This window comes from Tiliqua scincoides, chromosome 4, assembly GCF_035046505.1.
Source record: "Tiliqua scincoides isolate rTilSci1 chromosome 4, rTilSci1.hap2, whole genome shotgun sequence".
NCBI classification, from domain to species: Eukaryota; Metazoa; Chordata; class Lepidosauria; order Squamata; family Scincidae; genus Tiliqua; species Tiliqua scincoides.
Genome location: NC_089824.1, coordinates 152,624,316 through 152,647,635, shown reverse-complemented (window position 1 = coordinate 152,647,635; position 23,320 = coordinate 152,624,316). Strand labels below are relative to the sequence as shown.

General features: G+C 41.4%; 1 protein-coding gene across 5 annotated transcripts in view; it reads left to right on the top strand.

Moving 5' to 3' along the window:
- Positions 1–23,320, top strand: part of FGGY (FGGY carbohydrate kinase domain containing) — a 199,388-nt gene that overhangs the window by 94,553 nt on the left and 81,515 nt on the right. For all 5 annotated transcript variants that reach the window (XM_066625344.1, XM_066625345.1, XM_066625347.1 and 2 more), the window contains 2 exons: positions 101–229; positions 4,302–4,405. In XM_066625344.1, coding sequence (XP_066481441.1) covers positions 101–229; positions 4,302–4,405 — 233 coding nt within the window. The remainder of the gene's footprint in view (positions 1–100; positions 230–4,301; positions 4,406–23,320) is intronic.

Below are 23,320 nucleotides of genomic sequence, written 5' to 3'. Positions count from 1 at the left end.
ATGGGGGAGACAATAAGAGACACTTAAAAACCCAGAAAGTATGTAGCAAGTTTAGCATTTGACGGCTGTTTGATTTTTTTTTCCCCTTGTGTTTTCTCAGGAAATGAATTTCTGATCCCAGGGAGTCCAGTTGGACATGGGCTGATACCAGAGGCTGCAAAGAACCTTGGCCTTTCTGAAGGGATTGCAGTAGCTGCATCTCTTATTGATGCACATGCCGGAGGACTAGGTATTCCACAAGATCACAGCTGTCCCTGCTGAGTGCTGCTTTTCTCGCATAAGTTGTTGCTAGAGCTGTAGCTGTAGAGCTGTTGTTGCTAGTGCTGCTGTGGTTCCCACCCAGGACAGGACCATTACATACATGTTCTCGGTTTAGGTGACCAAGAAGATATAATCAAGTAAGACAGCCTTGTGTCAGAGAAGACATTGAGGGAACTTTGGAGTATGACAGCATGCTGTAAAATTGTACTAGTGTGCTACTCTGAATGCCATGCTTAATCTGTTAGGGATGATTGAGAATCAATTCCACAAGAGGGGATTGGAACTGAAAAGCCTGGCCACAAGCAGGGGTTTGAATTAAACAGTTATTCCAGTCCTGATTGTGTGATCCCCAAAATGTCCATCATTTGCTTGAAATACACCACCAATGTATTTCAAGCATCACAAATATATTAATAAAATAAGAGCCCCCATCCTTATCCAGCATGAATGCATGGGGTATTTAATTATTTATTTATTTGATTTATACTCTGCCTTTCTCCCCAAAGGGCACCCAAGGCTTTGAAGGTGAATTTCCCCTTATCCCTCTGTAAGCCTTCCACTCCACAGAGGGTTTCTTCAGACCTGCACCAGCACTTTAGCCTTGCAAGTCCAAGAAGAAGAAAGGACAGTGAGGCTGTGAAAGAAGGCATAGGAGCCGGCACATGCCATCACCACCAGATCCACCCCTTCTCACATGTCGGGGGGCTGTGATTGGGATAAGAACCACGATAGGGGCAAAGTAATAAAGCCCTTGTTGCTTAAAAAGAAAACTAACTATCTGACGGCATTCCACAATTAGGAATAGTTTGACCATATGAAAAGGAGGGGCTAGTTTACCCCTTGACTTCCCACTATCTGTTTGAAGTTTCTACATTGATTACGACATTCAGCAGAGGGCTATGCTGAAATAGTCTATCCCTTCTACCCTGCAGGTAACAGTCATTGTGCACTGGATCCTATGCATAAGTGCCCAATCATCTGCATTTGCATGTTTCTTTTCTTCCTTTTTTTGAGAGGGAGAAATTGTGCAGTTGTGTACTTATACCAAGGGCTTTGTTCATACTGGAGGCTATCTGTGTGGAAAAGGGGAGGGACTTGTGCAACTCTTCTGCCATGACATTTGTGTGTTGTCCTGGCAGAACCGGTGAATGCGAGCTTCTTTTTAAGTAAATAGGAAGCAGTCTGTGTTCCTGTAATGAAAGCCACCATCCAGAATTCCTATCAGAAAGGAAATTCATTTTCCTTGGGGGGGGGGGGGAATAAGTTGGGATAAAAACATAGGAGAGCACCTATATTAAATATACATTTCAGTGTTTAAAATGCAAAATGTCTTGTTATAAAATATTATCACTTGGATTAAAAAGATGCCTTGTTGGTGTCTCTAGTCAAAAGTGCCTTCTCAAAAACATGGTACTTGTTTTGCACTATTTTAAATGTATAAGTTAATATGAATACAAACTCAAGGTTATAGAGAAACTAGAGTGAGAGATGCTGGTGCAAATGAGGCCACTTGATTTTAAATGCCAGATATAAACTTGGGTTTTGAACACTAAGCCCCAAGGGATGAAAATATTTGCCCACAGTTGACTCTAGAAATCTGATACTCTCACCATAATAGACACATTAAATATTTTAATGTGCATTTCATATATAATCCTGCATGGTTCCATTTTCAAACTCAGCCGGTTTTGGTATTAAACCGGGGGGGGGGGGTGCGCGAGAGAGAGAGAGAGAGAGATGATGCCATGCCAGACACCACGGCTGCTAAAAAGTCTTCTCAGCTGTTTTTTTCACTTTTTAATCTTGGCATTTGGTTAACCCTCAGTTGTTCTATGCTATTATTCAGTAAACAGATGTCAAAAGTTGGTCTAAGATCACAAGTAATTCTGTTAATTTAACTCAAAAACATGAAATAGAGGCAGTTCTCAAAAGCTGTTCTTTCAGTACCACCTCGGTTGTGCACTTTGAGGTTTTTGACAGAAATTGCCTGCATGTAAAAATTACAAGGCTTGAGGTCTTGGATTTTTTTCTGACACGGTCAATGTTCATATGTGGATGTTTTCAGACAAATGTCTTCCTACATGAATGACAGTGGTAAAGTCCTCACAAGTATGTGTATGTAAGTGTATATAAGAAAATCTGTTGAACTCTAAAATCCTAAGAACTCTTTCTGGGGAGCAAGTTTCACTGAGCTCAGTGGGACTTACTTCTGAGTAAACCAATTTAGGATTGTGATGCATGTCAGGTTTGTTATTGGCTGGAGTTATTTGTCCTGTTCAGGAGGTCTAAAACTGGACACAAGTTTTACGCAAGTAGCTGGCTATAGAAGGAATGGGAGCTTACTGAATACCCTGACCCTCTCCCTTGTCCTCAGGGGTCAACATAAGTCCTAAGCCATGCCCATTGGGCATGTTTGGGTTTGACATTTGTCTGAGGGGGTGTTGCTGGATGCACAGAGATTTTGTCCATATGAATTAGAACTCTGGGCATTCCAAGTGAAAGTCACATTCCTGACAAAGAATCTAAATAGACAAGAAATATTGGTCAGGCAGGAATATAAGACTGAATCAGATGTGTCCTTCTACATGTACAAGGCATCTTCTGTTCAAGGAAGGAATGTTTTACACCTCATGCTAAACCTCTGCACAAGAAACGTGAAACTAAGTCTAAGTATATTTTTCTACACTTTTTGCGCAAGCATGATAAGAACCCAGCACTTATAGCACCTCATGAACTCTTGCGCAAGTATTTATGGAAGGCCACTAGGAATTATTTTTGTTCTGTGCAAAATTATTTCAATCCAGCCTCTAGAACTGAAACAATTGTTGACAAACCTGTTGCTGGCTTTTTTTCTACTTTCTTAATGGTGCAGGAAAGCTAGAGCCAAATGAGGTAGGATGTCATGTGGTTTTTCACAGCACTGATGTATCATAGAAGGGCTAGAAGTCAGCCCTAACATAGTGGGACTTGCAGCTCAATCCTAAACCTGTTTACTGTACTTTGAAATATGTCCCATTGGTATTGATTAATGTGGTTTGGATTTTGCATTGTTTAATTTCTTTCAGTTGGCATTTCATACCCTAAATTGTCACCAGTCACTCTAGTCTCCGGATGGTCAAATATAACCTGTTGACTGAGGTCCCAATCCTATCTAGCTTTCCAGTGCCAGTGCAGTCACAATGCAGCCTTGAAGAAAGGGAACAAATGTTCCCTTACCTGGAGGAGGCTTCCATGATTGTCCCCTCACTGCAGGATGCAGCATATGCCCCATTGGCATGGCTGCATTGGTGCTGGAAAAGTGGATAGGATTTGGCCCTGAGCCTATTAATTGGTTTTCTGCTTTCTTGAACTTGAGTCCATTAAACTGAAAATAATCACACTGAATGTCGTTCTATGAATTCCATCTCATGTTGCGTCCTGGTGCCAGCATGTTGCATGGAGCTAAATTTCTACAAAGATAATTTCCCCAGAAGTACAACCTCAGTTAGGCCAAAGTATTTCAGATGACTTCATGGCATGCAACAAAGTGGATGCATGTTGTAACAAACATACACATAGACCTCCTATTCATCCACCTTTGGGTTACCTAAATTATATGACTCCCTGCTACATGATGCATATTTTTTGTGTGTTGAACACACATATTTTGCCATGTGACTCATTAATAATTATGTGATTCATGCTCATTTTTACAAGTTGTGGTGACAATCCCTACTTTTATTGACGTAAACATTTTGAAGTACCAAAAGAATTTTAAACATCCTTGTACACTTCTAATTATAAGCCTCATTTAATACAGAAAATCGTCTCTTGGAATTGTCTGTGCAGAAAACCCTTCACACAGTGTAGAATATTTCCCTCCCTGCAGTGTAAAATAAGAAAGACATTGTTAAGAGGGAGTCCTAATTGTTTCTTCACAAATGAATAAGTCCTATATGTGCATGATATACCCTTGACATAATCATCCAGTTGTGAAGAGTATATCCTTCATCAAAGCTTCATCAAAAATGAGATTTCTTTGTTTTACATACTTGTACTAGGCATGATTGGAGCCAGCGTGAAAGGACACAACTTGCCCTGTGAAAACCAGCCAATTACATCCCGAATTGCTTTGATATGTGGAACATCTTCATGCCATATGGGGGTAAGTTGGGGGCAGAATCCTGTTGCCAGGCGCATAAATCTGTCTGCTAAGAAAATAACCTTTTAACCCCTTTTTTAATTTCTTTGCCCTAGCCTGTACATGTGTGCGCCTTGTGTATTATAGGGGTAGCTCTATCATTACCTTGCAAGATTAATTATATATCCCCATGCATTTGCTATCAAGAAGCATCTTTAATAGTAGTAAAAATCAATACTGGGGGAAAAGACACAAAATGTAAAAGCAAAGTCAGAAATTATTCTACTGTGACTTTAACTGGGCAGTGTGAAATTGGAGCTGAACACTCTGGCTTTAAGTAGCCTATGATGAGCTTGTCTCTAATGAATAACTGAGTAGTTGGTGTCTTTAGAAAAGCCCCTTGGACCTCCATCTCTCCCACCTCCTCTCTTCAATCAATATAAATCCATCTTACTCTGAGAGCTCTAATGATCTATAGAATTATGAGATGCATTGTGGCTCCAAAAGAGCTCAGATAAGCAATTTTTGCTTCGATAATTTTTCTCACTGAATTAGTGGAAAAGCTTTTCCCTGGGATTGCAATTAAAGTTTAGTGTCTCTTCTTTAAATTAATACCTTCTAAAATGTAGAAGCCTGAAAGCATTCCATTTTCATGACTACTTTTTCTGTCACTTTTGTTTCATTTAAAACTTGTTAACTTGCTTGAATATAAACCGCATCATTACATGGGATTGGGCAAAATAGTTATGCAAGGAGACAGACATGGATACCTTTTGTATATGTATTTTCTACACCAAGGTGATGTAATGTAGACTTGCATGAGGACCCCTAGATGCTGAAAAGAGGGACACCTGTCCTGAACAGTTAGCATTAGTTGTAATATAGGCACCAGTATTTTCTTGCCCCCTTCTCTGTATGTTTATGCATATTTAGACTTCAGCAGCAACAAACAGCACAGTGAAGAGCACTTTAGGCTGCGATCCTATATACGCTAACCTGGGCATAGAACCATTTAACACAATCAGACTAGAGTAGTTATGCATAGGATTGAACTGCACGTGTTTGTTAGTTTTTAATAATGATGTGATAATACAAGCGTGCCTCCGTATCTGCGGGGGATCTGTTCGAGGGACCCTTCATGGATACGGAAACCATGGCTAAGGGAAACCCTTCCCCCCCACGCCCACCGTATGCACCCATTAATGTTATTTAAATGCTTACCAAGTGAAAGACTAGATCGACGTTAACAGGAAGCTGAACTTAAGTTTATTTGAGCTTGATTTGATTTGGTATGTATGGCCTGTGCTGCCACTATTCCTCCTTACTACCCTGTCCCCAAGTTAGACTGGTGAGTTAAAAAGGCTTGTAGCAGCAGAGGTCTTTGATTTGAAATCTGGATGGGGCAACCATTGCCACCAGGGAGCGCAGGAAATGTAGACCTCCGCTTGAGAATATGAATTTTTTGTCAATTAATAGATATCTTCATTGTTGTAATATCAAAATACAACTAATAATTTTTCTTTTTGCTTCCACCATTTTTCATTGTCAAAATCAAAGCTATTTCCCATCAATGGACAGCTAGCAATTCCAAAGCTGCTCTGGAATGAATATATGAAAGACCTTGGGTTGAAGTGCTCTTTTTATCTGTACCTGTTTATACGGTGCCGACGACATAGGGCAATTGTGTGCGCCTTTTTAATGAGATGTATATGCAGCTGCAGTTGGTTGAAATTAACTGTACCTTTTTTTAATTAGGGTCATAAAATGAAAGTTTATTATCCTCCATGTTTTTGTTAGAAATTGCTCTCTCTATATTTCTCCTTCTCTTTGTACCGAGAGACCCTGAGGGCAATAGAGATGAATCATTGAGTTTAATTTAATGCAGTGGGAGAGAGACCTGTGTGGTCAGGCTGGCATAAAAATGTGCCTTTGATCTGCTTCAGGTGCACCGAGCCCCAGCGAGCCAGCAACAATAATATCTTTGTGAGATGATCAGAGTCAAGAGTGAAATGGGGGGGGGGGCCTGTATGGAAACTCAAGGCTTTCCTTTGTTGTGGGTTCTGGCAAACGAAAAAGTCAACTGTCAGGAGAAATTCAGTGAACATAAAGCAGGGTGAAAGTGCACTGGTTGAGTAGTGGGTTTCTTTCAAAGGGTCTTAACAAGAAAGTATTCAAAATAATTTGCTGGGTTACTCAATGCAAGAGGGGGAGGTGGAGGCAAAGAGGGTGCCATGGGTGGCTCATGTGGGCAGAGAGACAATATTTTCCTCTGCTAGACTGAATATTCCATGAGTCAATGGAGTTTTGGGCGTCAACAAGGGCATGTGCTTGTAAAATTATGTGAAGATGCTCCAGTTCCTTTTTTTTTTTTGAAGTGGCTTAATCTGATCTTAATCTTAATTTTTGCAGAGGCTTAATCTGAACAAGCCTCGGGAACTTGAATAAAAGACTTTTATTGTCATACATCATATTTTAAGCAGTACAAAAGTAAAAACATTTTTTAAAAAGTGAAGTTTGTTGCCACTAGCATACATTCATGCCATCATAAAAAGGGGGTAATTAGTATAGCTTATCACAGGGGCGTCAAATTCATTTCATACAGAGGGCCGAAGTTAGCATTTTGGGTGCCTGCTGAGAGCCGGAAGTGACGTCATTAAGCAGAAAGTGACATCATTATGGAGCTGATGGCCAGATATCGGCACCTTGTTCTCATATAGAACTTCACTAACTGCAAATATCAGAAGAGAAAATACGCAAATCTTGATCATATTTCAAGATATGGGAAAGCCCAATTTTCATGGGGGCTGCCGTTTCAGTGGTAACACCTCAGCGCTGCTCAGCAGCTGAGAGCCTGAGGGCCATATATAAAGCTTCCGGGGGCTGCATCTGGCCCCCAGGCCTTATGTTTGACACCCGTGGCTTATCGCATCCCTACACGTCTTACATAGTTGTCATATGATGAAATGAATACTTTCAATAGAAGTAGGTTCTTGTTTTATATATATGATAGATTTTCTCTCAAGCAAGACCTCTTTTAACATAACTTTTATCTTCAGATCAGTGTTCTAGGCAGAAGCTGTCCTGGGCTTTTCCCTACCAAAGGCCACCTGTGCCTTTGTGCCCCCTTGCCCCTGACCGGGAAGTAATTGTGGTGACGTCATTGTCACCACAATTAGGGCTGTCTCCTTCCTTCCCCCTTTTAGGGAGAAGGAAGGAGGCAGCCCTGGCTGTGACTGAATCCGTCACGCTGTTTCTAAGTGGATGCTAAGTGTTGTGTCTCCACCAGGTGTGAGTTCTTATGCTATCATTCTCAGATAAAATTGTTAATATGAATATGCTTCATAAATTATAAAATTAGTTAGGCATGGTAATATAATCCATTTTTGCCCGGTCCACAGGTGTACACATTTGGTCCCTGTTGCATATATGCAACTTTGGGCAGAAATGGCTTAAGGAAATTTTTTCTTTTGGCTTCTAAAATTTCAATGATTCAGGTATGTTCTTCACGAGAGTTTCAGGATCCAAGAAACATTGTGAAGTTTCATTAAATCCAGAATCTCAGAATTTTGTCAACAAGTCCATGTGCTCTGAGTCTGCCCTTCAAGTTTGTGTCATGGCTGATGACATTTAGTGCAGTTTGATAAATGCAGAGTACCCCTGGATAAAGAAAAGGCACTTTAATACATGGTTTAAAAATGGCTCACCTGAACTTTTAAAAAATGCTGTATATTTGTTAACTGACAAATGTGCCACTTAGTAGAGGACACATCTGTGCATATGATTCAGTAAGGGGTAGAGATTGAGCATTCTATAAAGTGCTTTTTTGATGCAAAGTTGGATAGATTCCCTTATGACCTGGTAGATCAAACTTACCAGGGTCAAAGGGCAATGTTCTTGCTACTTCACTTCACTTCATAAAACAGTAATTCTTGCTGTACTTGCATTTGTCATCGTTACTCTAACCCTTTCAGGTTTCACGGGCTGTGACAGACAATGTGTCTTTCCTTCCCAACATATAAACATTAAAGGCTCAATAACCAAATTCAATTTTAAATATTCATTTTGTTTTTAATTTAATGACTATAAACTGCAGGTCTCAAAACTATAAAAACTACTCTTTAAAATAAGCTCTCTTGTCAAAAACAGGGTAATGCATGATTTGAGAGAGAATAAATTAATGCAAGTGCTGAGAAACTGTCGTGCGTTTAACATTATTTTTTCAGTATGATTTGATTTTTAGAAGTGGCAATAGCTGAACTAAAAGTCCTACAGAATAAGCTCACTGTGAGTTCAGACACCACAGTACTTCATTGTATGGACTGGCAGGGGTTGGATCCACTACCCACATATCTTCAGTGTGTGCTGATCTTCTGCGTATGCACATGGACAGGAGCAATATCAATATAGGGTGCCCTTGTGCCGTAGCAATCCTATTCTTACCAGTACAATTGCTTTTACATTACATTTATATCCAGCCCGTCCTTGAAGGAGCTCAAAGTGGCATGCATGGGGTTCCCGTTTGATCCCTGCAACAGTCTTGTACTAGGATTTTCCCCCTCCATCTCCTGGGTTCCATCCTCTATATATATGCCTTCTGTTTTCCCAGAACATTTTATTTAGCAAGTGCACACACTCACACAGGCAGAGAAGGTCCATTATCAAATCATCCAGTCTGGGCATGCACTCTGCCCAGCGTCTGAATAAGATTTGTTTTTGGTTTGGACCTATTGACATTTGCCTGAATGATTTTCAGGAATTGATCCTTTATATAATTTCATGTGTTGCAGTCGTGTCCAGTCGTTCTGTAAAAGATCAGCAGGGTACACCAACTGAAATACTGCTTGGATGAATCTGTGTATTAAAATTGTTAGCGTTCCCAGTCCAGCTGAAAGGGTTGTCCTTTGCCTGAGTGTGTGAGGAGGGGTTAAGAGCAACTTCAGCGTTGTTCTTATTCTGAGTTGACTTGATTCATCTGCTTCACCCAGCAACTGGCAAACACAGAACAGTGCTGCCTTTGCTCCACAATATCTACCAGGCGGCCAATTTTGTTTACACAAATAGAGTCTGAAGCACGTTCCCAGTCCCAGTACTTGCACAGTACGTGTCCTTTGCAGAACATCCTGGGGTGGAGACCGCAGAGGCATGCTGGCTCAAAGTGTTCTTGCAGTCTGATCTCTGTCATCTCAGTGGGAACCAGACCAGCAAGCGATTTCAGTTTGTTGGCTGTGATTCGAGGGCAGAACATGCCACATAGTTAAAACAGCAGACTTTTTGAATCGTTCTCGCAAAGGAGTCCTTGGCTGTGTTGTCTGTACAAAGCTGCAGTGCTAAACTTCTGTGCTTGTTCACTGTTTTGCGTAGTGGTTCTAAGCAAAGCCCTGTCAGCATGAACATACAAAAGTTGCATTTGGGATGTTCACCTTTATCCTCTTCAGTCACTGCCGGCTTTCTTCGCTGTTCTTTCATGTTACGGAGGTGAAACGTGCAGTCTCCAAGGGGATGAAGCCGGGTGCCCTGGGCAATGGAATCTCTCAGCCAGCTGGCCATAACCCAGGATTTAGCAGAGGCAGCAATTTGTCCTCCTCCAGATCAGTGAAGAGGGATGAGGGTGAGGAAGAGGGGATGTGTCACAGAACAATGAAAGCAAAAGCCAAACTATTGCAAACATGACACCATAGAAAGATTTCAGAGGCATTCTGGAAACTAATACTATTCAGCGACACATTCCCATTGCCCTCCTTTTTTTATATTACTCTGCCTTAAACGATGTTTAACAGCATCATGATGCATGTTCAAATGTTGAAATTAACTATTCTAAATTCAAACTGCAGACTCGGTCCACCTGATTATTTTACTTCAATTGCAATTTAATTATAATGGATGTACATCTCCTCATATTTCCGTGCATCGTTCATATTGTCGTTATGGAAATGTAATCCCCCTGGAATTTCCTTCAGGTGTGCAGCATCCCTTCCTGCTCAATGACAGTTGGGAACAGGAAGTTGTCTTGAATACCTGAACGTGCATAATACAGCTTGGTCTGGTGTTCTAGGAAATTCAAAGACAGTTTCCGTTTTCCAACAAAAATATTTTTAGGACCACTTCATCTTTTACATTTTCTTTGTTCCCTTGTATGAAGAGTGATGTGCACATATCATGGTATCCCTTGCTAAAAGGGCAAGAGGTACTTTTTCAAATGGTGTTCCTCTCATAATTAGCAGGGAGAGAGTTACTGTCCCTTTTCGCTCACCCCAACACAGTGTCTTTTCTAGTAGCTGTTTACTGGTGTTCTTCTGCATCTTTTTAGATTGTGAACACTTTCGGAACAGGGAGCCATTTAATTATACGACTTTGACTGCAATCCTAACCACACTTTCCTGAGAACTTTCCCCATTGAACAAAATAGGACTTACTTCTGAGTAGACCTAGTTAGGATTGTGCTTTTTGCTTGTAAGCCGCTTTGTGAAGTTTTTGTTGTTGTTGAAAAGTGGTATATAAATACTGTTGTTATTGTTTTTACTAGTATTCCTGCTATTATTATGAATATAGTATTATAACAATTATAAATTATTATAAATATAATAAATAAGTGAACAAATATATGTACTGATGGCAGCCAACATTCACTTTGGCTTTCATATGCTAACTTTTTATCTACGTGGAGAATGTGATTAATTTTTGTATATGAAGAACAAACAAGGAAGCAATCCAGCAGGATCAAAAGATCCTGTAGAAAAATCAAGACTGTCTCAGAGGTATAGAGAAGCCTCTTCCTTAACTGTACTGTGAGTTTGCTCACTACTTTATGCAGCAGTTGTGTCACAGCAGTGACCATTCATCTAATAAAGACACTTTTAATTCATTCATCTGACAATGAATAAAATTATGCTCAATTTGCTCACTGCCCAAAGAATTCCTGTACACATGACTTTCAGACACACTCACTACAAAAGACAATTTGGTCTATTTGAACACCCTAGAACTTTTATCTGTTTGGCACACGAGTTTTCAGGCAGGGGCACACTGACCCACAAAAGTGCTTATGATCAAATGAAGTGGCTTTTCTTTTTTTTGAAAGAGTTCAGACTCTGCTCTCTCTGATGCCTCATGAACCTTTATAAGCTGTCTCTTCCCAAAACACTGTCAGTATTATTATTATTATTATTATTATTATTATTATTATTATTAATAATAATAATAATAATAATAATAATAATAATAATAATAATAATACCACCAGAACCACCTTTCAGAGCCACCTTTCAGCGGTATAATAATAATAATTATTATTATTATTATTATACCGCTTTTCAACAAAAAGTTCACAAAGCGGTTTACAGAGAAAAATCGAACAACTAACATCAGACTGATGGAGTCAGTCTAACATCAGGCATCAGACTGATGGAGTCGCAGATAATGAGAGCTGGTGGCAATTCTTCCCCTCGCAGATAAGCAATTAGTATATAAAGAGAACTGACTGTATATGCAAATTGAGCTGGCAGTAAGGCAAAAAGGAATTCCTGCTTTCCTAATGCAAAATGGAGTGGTCTCTGGCAAACTGGAGAATGGCCCCACAATGTGGTGTGCTGCATCCCCTAGAGTTTCTAAAAACAGGTCATAGGGAACAATCTCAATATGCATACAAATGCAAGTCATGATTATAAATTAGAATTCCAAAACCCTTAAGTGACAGACTGCAAAAAATCCCCCCAAATGGGATTCCTAGTTCTACTGATCCCTGCCCAGATATTCAGCATTTTGTTGCCATATGGCTAACTAGTCTTGATATGGGTGCATTATCACAATCTGTGGGGTTGTGCTGCCATAGTGCTATGCAGCCACTTCTCTGCCCCCAGAGTAGCACAGTAGTACTGCATACAGACTTCTTCATTTTTGCTATGCTCAGTTTATGTCTTGTTACTCTGTGCCCCTGGGATACAAGCTCAAAGACAATAGGAAGAGTATGTAAACCAGAGTTTCTCAAATGTGGGCACATGCGCTCCTCATGTAGCTGCAAAGGTCTTTTGAGGTGGCCGTAAAACATTGGCTTGCTCCGTTGACCTCCATAGGATATGACGGTTTTTATGGTTTCATTCACAGCTTCAGGTAAGTCCTCAAACTTAGTATAAGCAGTAGGGTGCTTTGCTTGATCTAGTATTACAAGTGGTAACCATTTTTTCATTTTTATTGGTGTAAACTGCCATTATAGGCATGAATGGATACAGTGTACAGCTGCTCACAACATTTTATCCATAATCAGAACCTTTAAAAAATGGTACAACTAGATATAGCTAAATTTTCAGGGAACAATAATTAAATTCCACTTATTTGTATATTAAAGTAGAAAATATTATTGGATATTTAATGTCAATTAAATTCCCCAGTAAACTACTTACAGCACAGTCCTATACATATTTACTTAGAAGTAAGTCCCATTTTCCCCTGAGGGCTGGGGATAAGAATAGGCCCTCAGTTTGGCTGTACTTGTTGTAAGAGGCGACTGAACAGCCACCGGGTAGATGGGACTCGTTAGCCTGGGAAGGCAGCTCATCTGAGAGAAGGAAAACTCTGATCACAAACCTCCACTGCCTTGTGGCTACATCCAGTTATGGAAAAGGCTTCATGAGTCAACCTCGAGGCAAAGTCCAGAGCCGGAGTCCCTGAGGCAGTTCATAGCTGAACACAGTCACGTTCTGGCAACTCCTGCGACGTCACTGGAACCAACTGTATTGGCTTCTGCCTTCCCATTGGACCATTTCAGCGACATGGAGAGGGGGGATTTGCTGCATGGGTAACAGTCTATCCTCCATATCTACTTTACCCAGGCTTCGCGCACTGGAGAGGACACTCTGTTCCAGAACACTATTCAGAGTGCGATACCATAGTCTTCCAAGACTGAAGGATGCCAAGTCCCATTATATTCAGTGAGGCTTACTTGCAAGAAAATATGTATAAGATTGCAACCTCTTGGCCCAATCCTGTTTGGAAGCCATGCTGAAGATGCACCAATGCGAGTGTAACAACTGTCATATTGAAGGCCTGTCCATGCAGTGCCACACTGCTGCAGCCATCCCAGTAATGCTGGCACAAGCTTTCCTAGTAACACCCTTGGTATCCATGGAAACTCCAACATATAATAACAACTAGGTATTTATATACCGCCTGCCTTTCTGGTAATCGGATTACTCCTCTGACTTTATTCAAGGCGGTTCACAAAGGCAGGATATCTCTAAATCCCCAAGGAGAATTTACAATCACAGAAGGCTCTGTCTTGCAAGAACCACACAACATTTCGGATGGATCTTTCTGGTCTGGTATCACTTCTGGCCTCCAGTTGTCTCCCACGCAGGCTGACAAGCAGCTCCTTCATCTCTCACATGAAGGGCAACCAAGACCCTTCTTCACTCACACCAAAGAGCAGGTGGAATAACTCAGCTCGACTTGTCAGCTGCTTCAAGGTCTCGCCATTCCCGGAGCTGCTGGCGGCCTCGAACTGGTGACCTTCCAATGTTATCTTCGGGCTAACGGACGCTCTACCCTCTAGACCAGACCTCCTGCCCATACATATCCCATTACCCATTATCCATGGAGTGGTATTCTGATGTCAGTGTGGTGTTGGTCCAATGTCAGTCCGACATCCAATGAGCCAATCACTGTATCCACCCAATGCCAGGAGCCAGAGAAGTGTCGCCAGGTGAACTGAGCAGGGGGCAGGTGCAGGGCCAAAGAAGTGATGCTCCCTGGCAGTCCCTGGAAATGAGCAGCAGTGCAGCAATTATGGGAAGATGCCCCAAGGACACCACAGACACATGGCACTAGGGTGCCAGAGCATTCCTCACCCCCTACAGGATCTACCATGCTGCAAACAGCAAAGGAGCAGAAATAGAAAAGCTACTAGGAATCCTAGCATTCATGATTCAAATCTCCTTATGGATTTTTACACTGGTGGGGCCATCCTTGCACCAGCATTGTGGAATACACCTGCATATCTTGTGGATAGAATGAGTATGTTAGTATACTAACTGGTTTAATTTTTAGCTACTTTGCAATTTGGAAATGAATGAAGTTTTCCCAAATCAAATTTGAACTTTTAACAGCAAAGATTGTTCATTTCTGCAGTTGTACAAATCACAGAATTCTCTTAGGTTTGTGTTTCATAATACTAGTTAATGTTAACAGAACAATAAAATATAAGCATGTCCCCTTATCCACAGGGTTCAGTTCTGGAACTCCCCACAGATAGCTGAAATCGCAGATATGGGCTAACACCCATTCCCACAATCCTTTTCTGGGCCTCCCAATGCCTTATAAGGCATTTAAAACATCAATTCTGGTTTCTCCGTGAAGCTGGAAGTCACATTATTTCTATTGTCGATCTCAGTCTGAGATCAGCAGAGGCCAGGAACGGACATCCTCTGTCTCTACTGAGCTCAGAAGCCCCTCCAGAGGTGAGGGGAGTAGAGCTTCTCTCACCTTCGGAGGGAATTCATGGGGGGGGGGCAGGACCTGATCCATGGATAACTAAATCTACAGAGACGGGATCTGCAGGTATGGGGCCCCCCTGTAGTGGGCATCTGACCCAATGCCTATGATTCCCTGATTTTTGAAAATTTAAGAAATCAATCAGGCATTAAAGTTGTACTACCTACTCTATGATGTTGATTTGGATCTTAAATATTCTAAAGTAGATGCTATAGGTTCTGTGGATCTTTCGTGTTCTGCCAACAAGAGATTCCATTAAAAAAAATTCCTTAATGTAATAGTCATCTGGAAACCTTTCTAATGGGTATATAAGTTCCCGCGGTATATAGAGTTTCTTGTATGCGCAGCAGTGTCTGTTTTAAGTTGTGTATTACTTTAGATGAGTACAAAAAGGCATCTCAGTGCACAAGGCAAAACTACTTGTAGAAGTGTACCCAGACGACCTTTCTGTCCATTTATCACAGCTCTCTGTTTCCATTTCACAGCAGGCGACGCAGAAAATACTGGAGGAGCAAAGGTTATCCTCTACTCAGACAATTTCATTAAATGAAATGTTTAACACAAAAAAAGGCACACCACAACAACCAGGAAGAATCAATGGCCCTAAAATACATAGTAGAAATCTTAGTAGAAATCTTTCATACATAATTCAGAAATTAGAGGGATGGGAAGTTCTCAGTTTCCATAAAAAGAATCTTTGTCGTCGTCCTCGCCCCCGCCCCCCCCCCAAAAAAAAAGAAGAGTGGGAACATTTTTCATGTCATGATGCATTTTAGTAAATGTCTTCCCATATCCAGGTCAAAGATAGGTTTAAAAACTCATTAAAATCTAGGTGAGCATAATGAACATAACCAGAGGAGGAAGGGACAACCTAGCTATTATTTGAAAACCTATGAGAATCTTCCTTTTAGATTCTTTTAGAACATTCTAGGAATATTTTAAAAATGTTTAGAACATTAGAAAAAATGTTCAGAATTTGAGTTTGATCAACTCAACCTGATAAACTTGTTATGAGTTTGATAAATAATATTAACATGCGACATTCAGTGCTCACAACCTTCTTGCATGTTGCCCAGCTGGAGCAACCAGCAACTGAACCAGCAACAACCTAGCTAGAAACTTGTGTTACTTTTGTCATAATTACTTACGTTTTTAAGAAGAATCTTGAAATACATATCACTTTAAGAACTAGTTGGGCCAGAACCATTCTTGCACCTATTCAGTGATATGAAGATACTACATAGATTGGTTATATGGTTATACTACAATAGATTGGTTTATTTAATAGATTTTATTTTTAATAAATTTTTAATTGATTATTAAGCAGATTTTTGTTAATACTATAGGTGTTTTGGGGTGTCAGCAGAAAAATAGCACGTACGTTTCAAGATACACAAATATAAGCATTTATTTGTTTCTGTGTTAAGCATTTCCCCCTTGGACTTCTACTAATTAGAGGCAAGATAAAATGGTCTTCATCAGTGCAAGCAATTTTATAGAAGCATGAAATTAATGGAACTTGTGTCCTTCATCTACCCTGCATACTGGTGGTGTAGACTTACATAAATGCCTATCTGATGCCATTTGAGAACTTGGCTATCACTTGAAATGTAAATTTAAGTATTAATAGGGTGCAGAGCAGTGTGTGTGCCTTTCTCCGTTTTCATTGCATTATCCCAACAAAGGTTCTTTCAAAGAGTAGTGTTAGCAACTCATACTTATAGTATTATTGTGATTAAAGTCATGTCACTTGAGTTGAATAGAAAGTGCATCTTGCATTATACCAGTAAGTAGTCATTTGCAAGGCAGCTGAATATATACTGCCTGTATTTAAAGAGTATTAATTCAGGTCAGATGTTTCTAAGGAGGTACGGCAAAGCTTTCCTTTGTGACTACCCTTCAATTGTGATCCTGACCCCTGTGCCGCCCTGAGTCAGGACCACAAAATACTGCAGTTTTTCTGTTGTTTTCAGAGGAAAAAAAAAGGAATATAAACCATTCATATTTCTACGATCATTTTGAAAAATGTAATTCCTATCTCTACTAATGATTATGAAACTATGGGCGCAATCCTCTTTTGCGCTAGAACAGGCAAGCCAAGAGGCTTGCACTGTATCCAGCGCAGGATTGTGGCCATAAGCGGCTCAGCCCAGAGGCAAGGGGAAACATTTCCCCTACCTCCAGGTAAGGTTTGCTGGCGCCTATGGGTCTCCTCAGACTTGCACCACCTCTTGAGGTTGGGATCCAGCATAACTGCCCTGCCCAGCCCCGCCTCCTGCTCCTCGCCCGCCCACTTCCCACCCGCCCATTCCCAGGGCCACCCACCACCTGCCCTTCCCCGCCCAGGAACACCTCCCTTCCACCTCCTCCTGGCCCCCCCACCTACCTTTCTTCCTTGCATTGGCCTAGCCGGGCCGATGCAACACACAAGGAGGAAGCCAGCGTGGAGGCTTGCATTGGCTCCGCAGGTCGGTGCTTCTTTGAGTGCCAGCCTGGCTTCCTACTTACAGCACATTTGCAACCCTCCTAGGCCGGTGCAAGGAACTTGCATCGGCCCATGGGTGCCTTTGGATTGCGCCCTAAGTCTTACTGTAACAAAATATAGATGAATCTGGACTTTGTTCCCTTGCCCCTGGGTGAGCCCCTTCCATCCTGGTGGATCAGCTCAGACCTGCGCCAGCTTGATAGCTTGCATAAGTACAAGTTGATCTGTGAAGGGGAATCAGCTTCAGGAAGCAGATTAGGATGCTGTGTAGAATTTTGAATTTTTGAATTATTGAACGTACTTCTACAGTTTTCTAATCTGTAAAGATTTGTGGTTGATTATCTGTAGGGCATGCAAAGGGTGACTTAAGGACTGTGTCTCATCAAGATGATTTACTCATAACAAACTCTGCCTTCCGGCAGTTGCATCACAGCTGAATACTGTTAAACTGGATTCATCATTTCATTTGTTTCTGATTGCTCTTTAATGTTTACATATCTTACATATTAGTATAAATTTTGCAGGGCAGAACAGACTGAGGTTAAACCCTCCCAGATAGAGTTCTTTTGTAATTTTCCCCTCCTCCTAGAAAGCACTGAACTTTTATAGGCTAGGACAGTGTTTCTCAAACTGTGGGTCGGGACCCACTAGGTGGGTCACACATCAATTTTAGGTGCGTCCCCATTCATTTCAATATTTTATTTGTAATATACTAGACTTGATGCTACCATGGTATGTGGCTGCATTTGGGGAAATGTTACAAATCTGTACTTTGAACAGGCTACTATGTATATTCTTTTAACAATGATAGTCCATGGGACTTATTCCTGGGTAAGTGTGGGTAGGATTGCAGCCTAGAATTGTGAAAAATTTTCCTGCTTGATGATGTCACTTCCGGTCATGACATCACTTCCATTGGGACCTGACAGATTCTCATTCTAAAAGGTGGGTCTCGGTGCTAAATGTGTGAGAACCACTGGCCTAGGAGATGAAATATTCTGAATAAAAAAAGTGAGAAATCCATGGAATGATTCAGTGGTTTGCATGGGCTTTAAGATAAAGAACAAGCAATAATAATAATAATAAACTTTATTTATACCCTGCCCTTCTCCCCAAAGGGACCCAGGGTGGCTTACAACATGTTAAAAACAGATTAAAGCATAATTTAACAAACAGATAAAAACATATTAAAACACATTAACAGATACCATAAAAACAGTAGTCAGATAAAAAGTCAGATAAAAAAGAGCATAAAGCAGCAGATCATAGAGGACTCAGGCCTGTATAAAATACTAAAAGATGTTAAAAAGGCCATGAACTCAGAAGGCTTGTTTAAACAAAAGGGTCTTCAGGCCTCGCCGAAAAGTCTCAAGAGAGGGAGCCATTCTCAAGTCAAGGGGAAGGGTGTTCCATAGCGGTGCCACTACTGAGAAGGCCCTATTTCTTGCCACCGCCCCACATACCTCCTTAGGCAGTGGCACTTGTAAAAAGGCCTTCTCTGACAACCTAAGAGGACGAGCCGGATTGTGCGGAAGTAGGCGATCTCTAAGATACCCTGGCCCAGAGCAGTATAGGGCTTTAAAGGTCAAAACCAGCACCTTGAATTGGGCCCGGAAACAAATGGGCAGCCAATATAGCCAACGGAGAAGCGGGCTGACAGAGTCAAACCGCCTAGCTCCAGTGACCACACAGGCTGCCGCATTCGGCACTAATTGCAGTTTCTGAACCGTCTTCAGGGGCAGCCCCACATAAAGCGCGTTACAATAATCTAACCTCGATGTCACCGTGGCATGGATCACCATGGCCAGGACTGCACGATCCAAGTACAAAAACATGGATGACTTTTTGTCTAACCAGAGAAACTCTTTCTAAGGATTCTTCCTGTTCTGCTGAAACAGTTGATGGTAGCTGGTACTAAAGTGAACCAAAGGTGTTCAGAAGCAAACAAAGCTGACAAATGCTGCATTCGTGTGTACAATCTCTGTGACCCAGCAACTCCCAATGTGCATAAAGCTCCAAGGGAAAAGGACTTCCAGGATTAAACAGTAAGCAACCAATCTCCATGTGCAGCATAGAACCCTCTGCATGTATAGAAACTTTTTCTTTATAGAAAAGAATGGATTGTGCCCAATGCCTATACATATGCATTGTTCACCTTCATGCGTAAGCAATTGTTTATTTATTCCATTTATTTATTCTATACTAAGGGGGCTCTAAATTGGAACTTGGTTTTGTTTCAGGATCTGCTTGTGAGGTTTTCCTATTGGCTAACAATGAGCATTAATGATCAGGAGTTACTTCCAATTGTAGAGTGTCTCCATGATTATGCTATTTCTTGTGGTCCGGTCATGTACCTAGTGGTATGTGAATAAAGCTCGTTGTTATTTAAATAATGAGAAGTGCATCAGCCACGGTCCTGCCATGCTGTTCTTTCCCATTACAGTACAGGTGTGCCCCAGTATCTCCAGGGGAGGGGTGCCAGAACCCCTGTGGATACCTAAATCCTTGGACATCAGGGATGCCCCACACCCACCCTTCAGAGGCTCTTCTGGGCCCCGCAGAGGCCCCACATGTCCACCTGTGGCTTCTGCAGGTCTCAGAATGGCTGTTTCAATAAAAAATTCAGTTCTGATTTTTCTGTAAAACCAAAAGTGATTTTTTTTTTATGCCTTTAAAAGGCACTATGAGGGCCAAGGAAGCCACTGATGGCTCTTAATGTCTTTTAAGGGCATAAAAACATCACTTCCGATTTTGCTGAAAAACCAGAAGTGACTGTTGAAACAGCCATTTTGAGGCCCACAGAGACCACGGGCAGATGCATGTGGCCTCTGCAGGGCTCAGAAGAGCCTCTGGAGGATGCATGGGGGGACAGACTCTTGCATCCGCGGATACATGAAACCACAGTTATGGGATCAGCCAATGCGGTCTCCCTTCCGGTACTTCATTTTGAAAAAGCAGTAAAATGTCAAAGGCAGGTATGTCTGAATCCTTGCTCTGAATATATGTAAGTGAATTGGGGAGGGGGAATTTAATTTTTTTAAAAATTTTCTTTAAGAGAAAGACCTAGTCTGAGCACTGGTTTTAAGGGATCCCAACGTTTAGTCTGAGTGTTTATGCTTACCCCAGTTTTTCCTATTTAAACTAGGGATTGTAATAGCCAAACTGTATTTGCAATGCACTGTATGGGAATTGGTCAAATGTGGAGGCTTAAGCATTACAGACATCTTAGGGCCCAATCCTATCCAACTTTCCAGTGCCGGTGCAACCGCAATGCAGCCCTGGGGAAAAGGAACAAATGTTCCCTTACCTAGAGGAGGCCTCAGTGACTGTTCCCCTACTGCAGGATGTAGTGCATGCCTTACTGGCACAGCTGCACCAGTGCTGGAAAATTGGATAGGAAATGGCCCTTAATTATATAAATACTGCGTATTAATTTAAATTACTACAGATCCACCCAAGCTAGTCATCCTCTATTAGAGCCTGTAAATATGCTTCCTTGTCTGGAGAAACTGAAGTAACTGTTGCCCAGTTTTGCTATATATTTTACTTGTTGTCTTGTAAACCTAGATTAGTCTAAGGCAGTGTTTCTCAAACAGTGGGTCGGGACCCACTAGATGGGTTGTGAACCAATTTCAGGTGGGTACCCATTCATTTCAGTATTCTATTTTTAATATATTGGTGCCACCATGGTATGTGACTGCATTTGGGGAAATGTTATGGATCTGTACTTTATATATGCTTTTAACTATGAGAGTACATGGGACTTACTCCTGGGTAAGTGTGGGCAGGATTGCAGCCTGGGATTGTTAAAAGTTTTCCTGCTTGATGATGTCACTTCTTCTCATGACATCACTTCTGGTGGGTCCCGACAGATTATCATTCTAAAAAGTGTGTCCCCGTAAAACGTTTTGAGAACCACTGGTCTAAGGACTTCGAGTTTAAAATATAATAAATCTTTAGTTCCTTACTAACCAGTGTGGTGTAATTGACAAAGAAGATCTGGGTTTAAATCCCCCTTTGGCCTTTCACTCTCCGTCAGCCTAATCTACCTCACAGGGTTGTTGTGAGGATAAAATGCATAGGGGTTGGGAGAAGAATAATGGACTGAATGCATTGGACAAATGGTGGGTTAAAAATGCAAGTAGTGGTAATAATTGTAATACAGGTTGAGTCTCATTATTCACAAGGGTTCTGTTCCCAGAACTCATGTGGATGGCAAAAATCACACTATAGCAAATCAATTGAAAAAACAAAGTCCCTTTGCTCAAGTGACTTAAAAACAGCCTTGCTGACCTTTCTGATGTTAAGATAGAGCCAGTATGTTGACAATCCAACAATCAGTCTCTCTCCAGGTGTTTAGAAAGGATTATCTTTCTTTCAGGTGTTTGGGGGAAGAGAGGGGGTTGCTTGCAGAGAGAATAATTGATGGATTGTCAGCTGGCTGCCCTCTTTCTATTGTAAAGGACTGTTTTCCTTTAATTTAAAAGGGGCTTCTCATCCTGTTGAGATAAAAATCTCTACATTTTAAAGGGGTGCATTTTTTCCCTTTCTCAAGGGATCAGCATATTCCTTTTCATTTGCAGTGGCCATTCGTGTTAAGTCAAATCTGTGTATAACAAGGTTGGACCTGTATATTTATGTTATATATAAATACAGAAATAGACTGTGTTAATAGATTGCTGTAAAAAATAATTATTCAGGGACTGCCGCAAGATGATCAGTATAATTCAAAGAATATGGTAGCCTACATTATGCAGAGATCTAAATATCTTAAATGGAAAAACCAATTGTGGGAGAAGATGCAAGAAGTGTTAATGAGCTCTTGGGCAGGATATCATGACCTTCGGCCTATCACTATTGGTCAGTTGGTCAGATGAACAGGAAGCAACTATCTGTCAAACTATTTATTTTAATGTGTACATGCTACTTATTTTTTTTTTACTCATAGAGAAACACTCAAGATGGCAAACAAAAGTGTGTATAAAAATAATCCATCTAACGCTGCAATCCTGTGCACACATTCCTGAGAGTAAGACCTACTGAAGACAATGGACTTACTTTGCACAAGCATAAGAACATAAGAACAGCCCCACTGGATCAGGCCATAGGCCCATCTAGTCCAGCTTCCTGTATCTCACAGCGGCCCACCAAATGCCCAGGGAGCACACCAGATAACAAGAGACCTCATCCTGGTGCCCTCCCCTACATCTGGCATTCTGACTTAACCCATTCCTAAAATCAGGAGGTTGTGCATACACATCATGGCTTGTACCCCATAATGGATTTTTCCTCCAGAAACTCGTCCAATCCCCTTTTAAAGGCGTCTAGGCGAGAAGCCAGCACCACATCCTGTGGCAAGGAGTTCCACAGACCGACCACGCGCTGAGTAAAGAAATATTTTCTTTTGTCTGTCCTAACCCGCCCAACACTCAATTTTAGTGGATGTCCCCTGGTTCTGGTATTATGTGAGAGTGTAAAGAGCATCTCCCTATCCACTCTGTCCATCCCCTGCATAATTTTGTATGTCTCAATCATGTCCCCCCTCAAGCGTCTCTTTTCTAGGCTGAAGAGGCCCAAACGCCGTAGCCTTTCCTCATAAGGAAGGTGCCCCAGCCCCGTAATCATCTTAGTCGCTCTCTTTTGCACCTTTTCCATTTCCACTATGTCTTTTTTGAGATGCGGCGACCAGAACTGGACACAATACTCCAGGTGTGGCCTTACCATCGATTTGTACAACGGCATTATAATACTAGCCATTTTGTTCTCAATACCCTTCCTAATGATCCCAAGCATAGAATTGGCCTTCTTCACTGCCGCCGCACATTGGGTCGACACTTTCATCGACCTGTCCACCACCACCCCAAGATCTCTCTCCTGATCTGTCACAGACAGCTCAGAACCCATCAGCCTATATCTAAAGTTTTGATTTTTTGCCCCAATGTGCATGACTTTACACTTACTGACATTGAAGC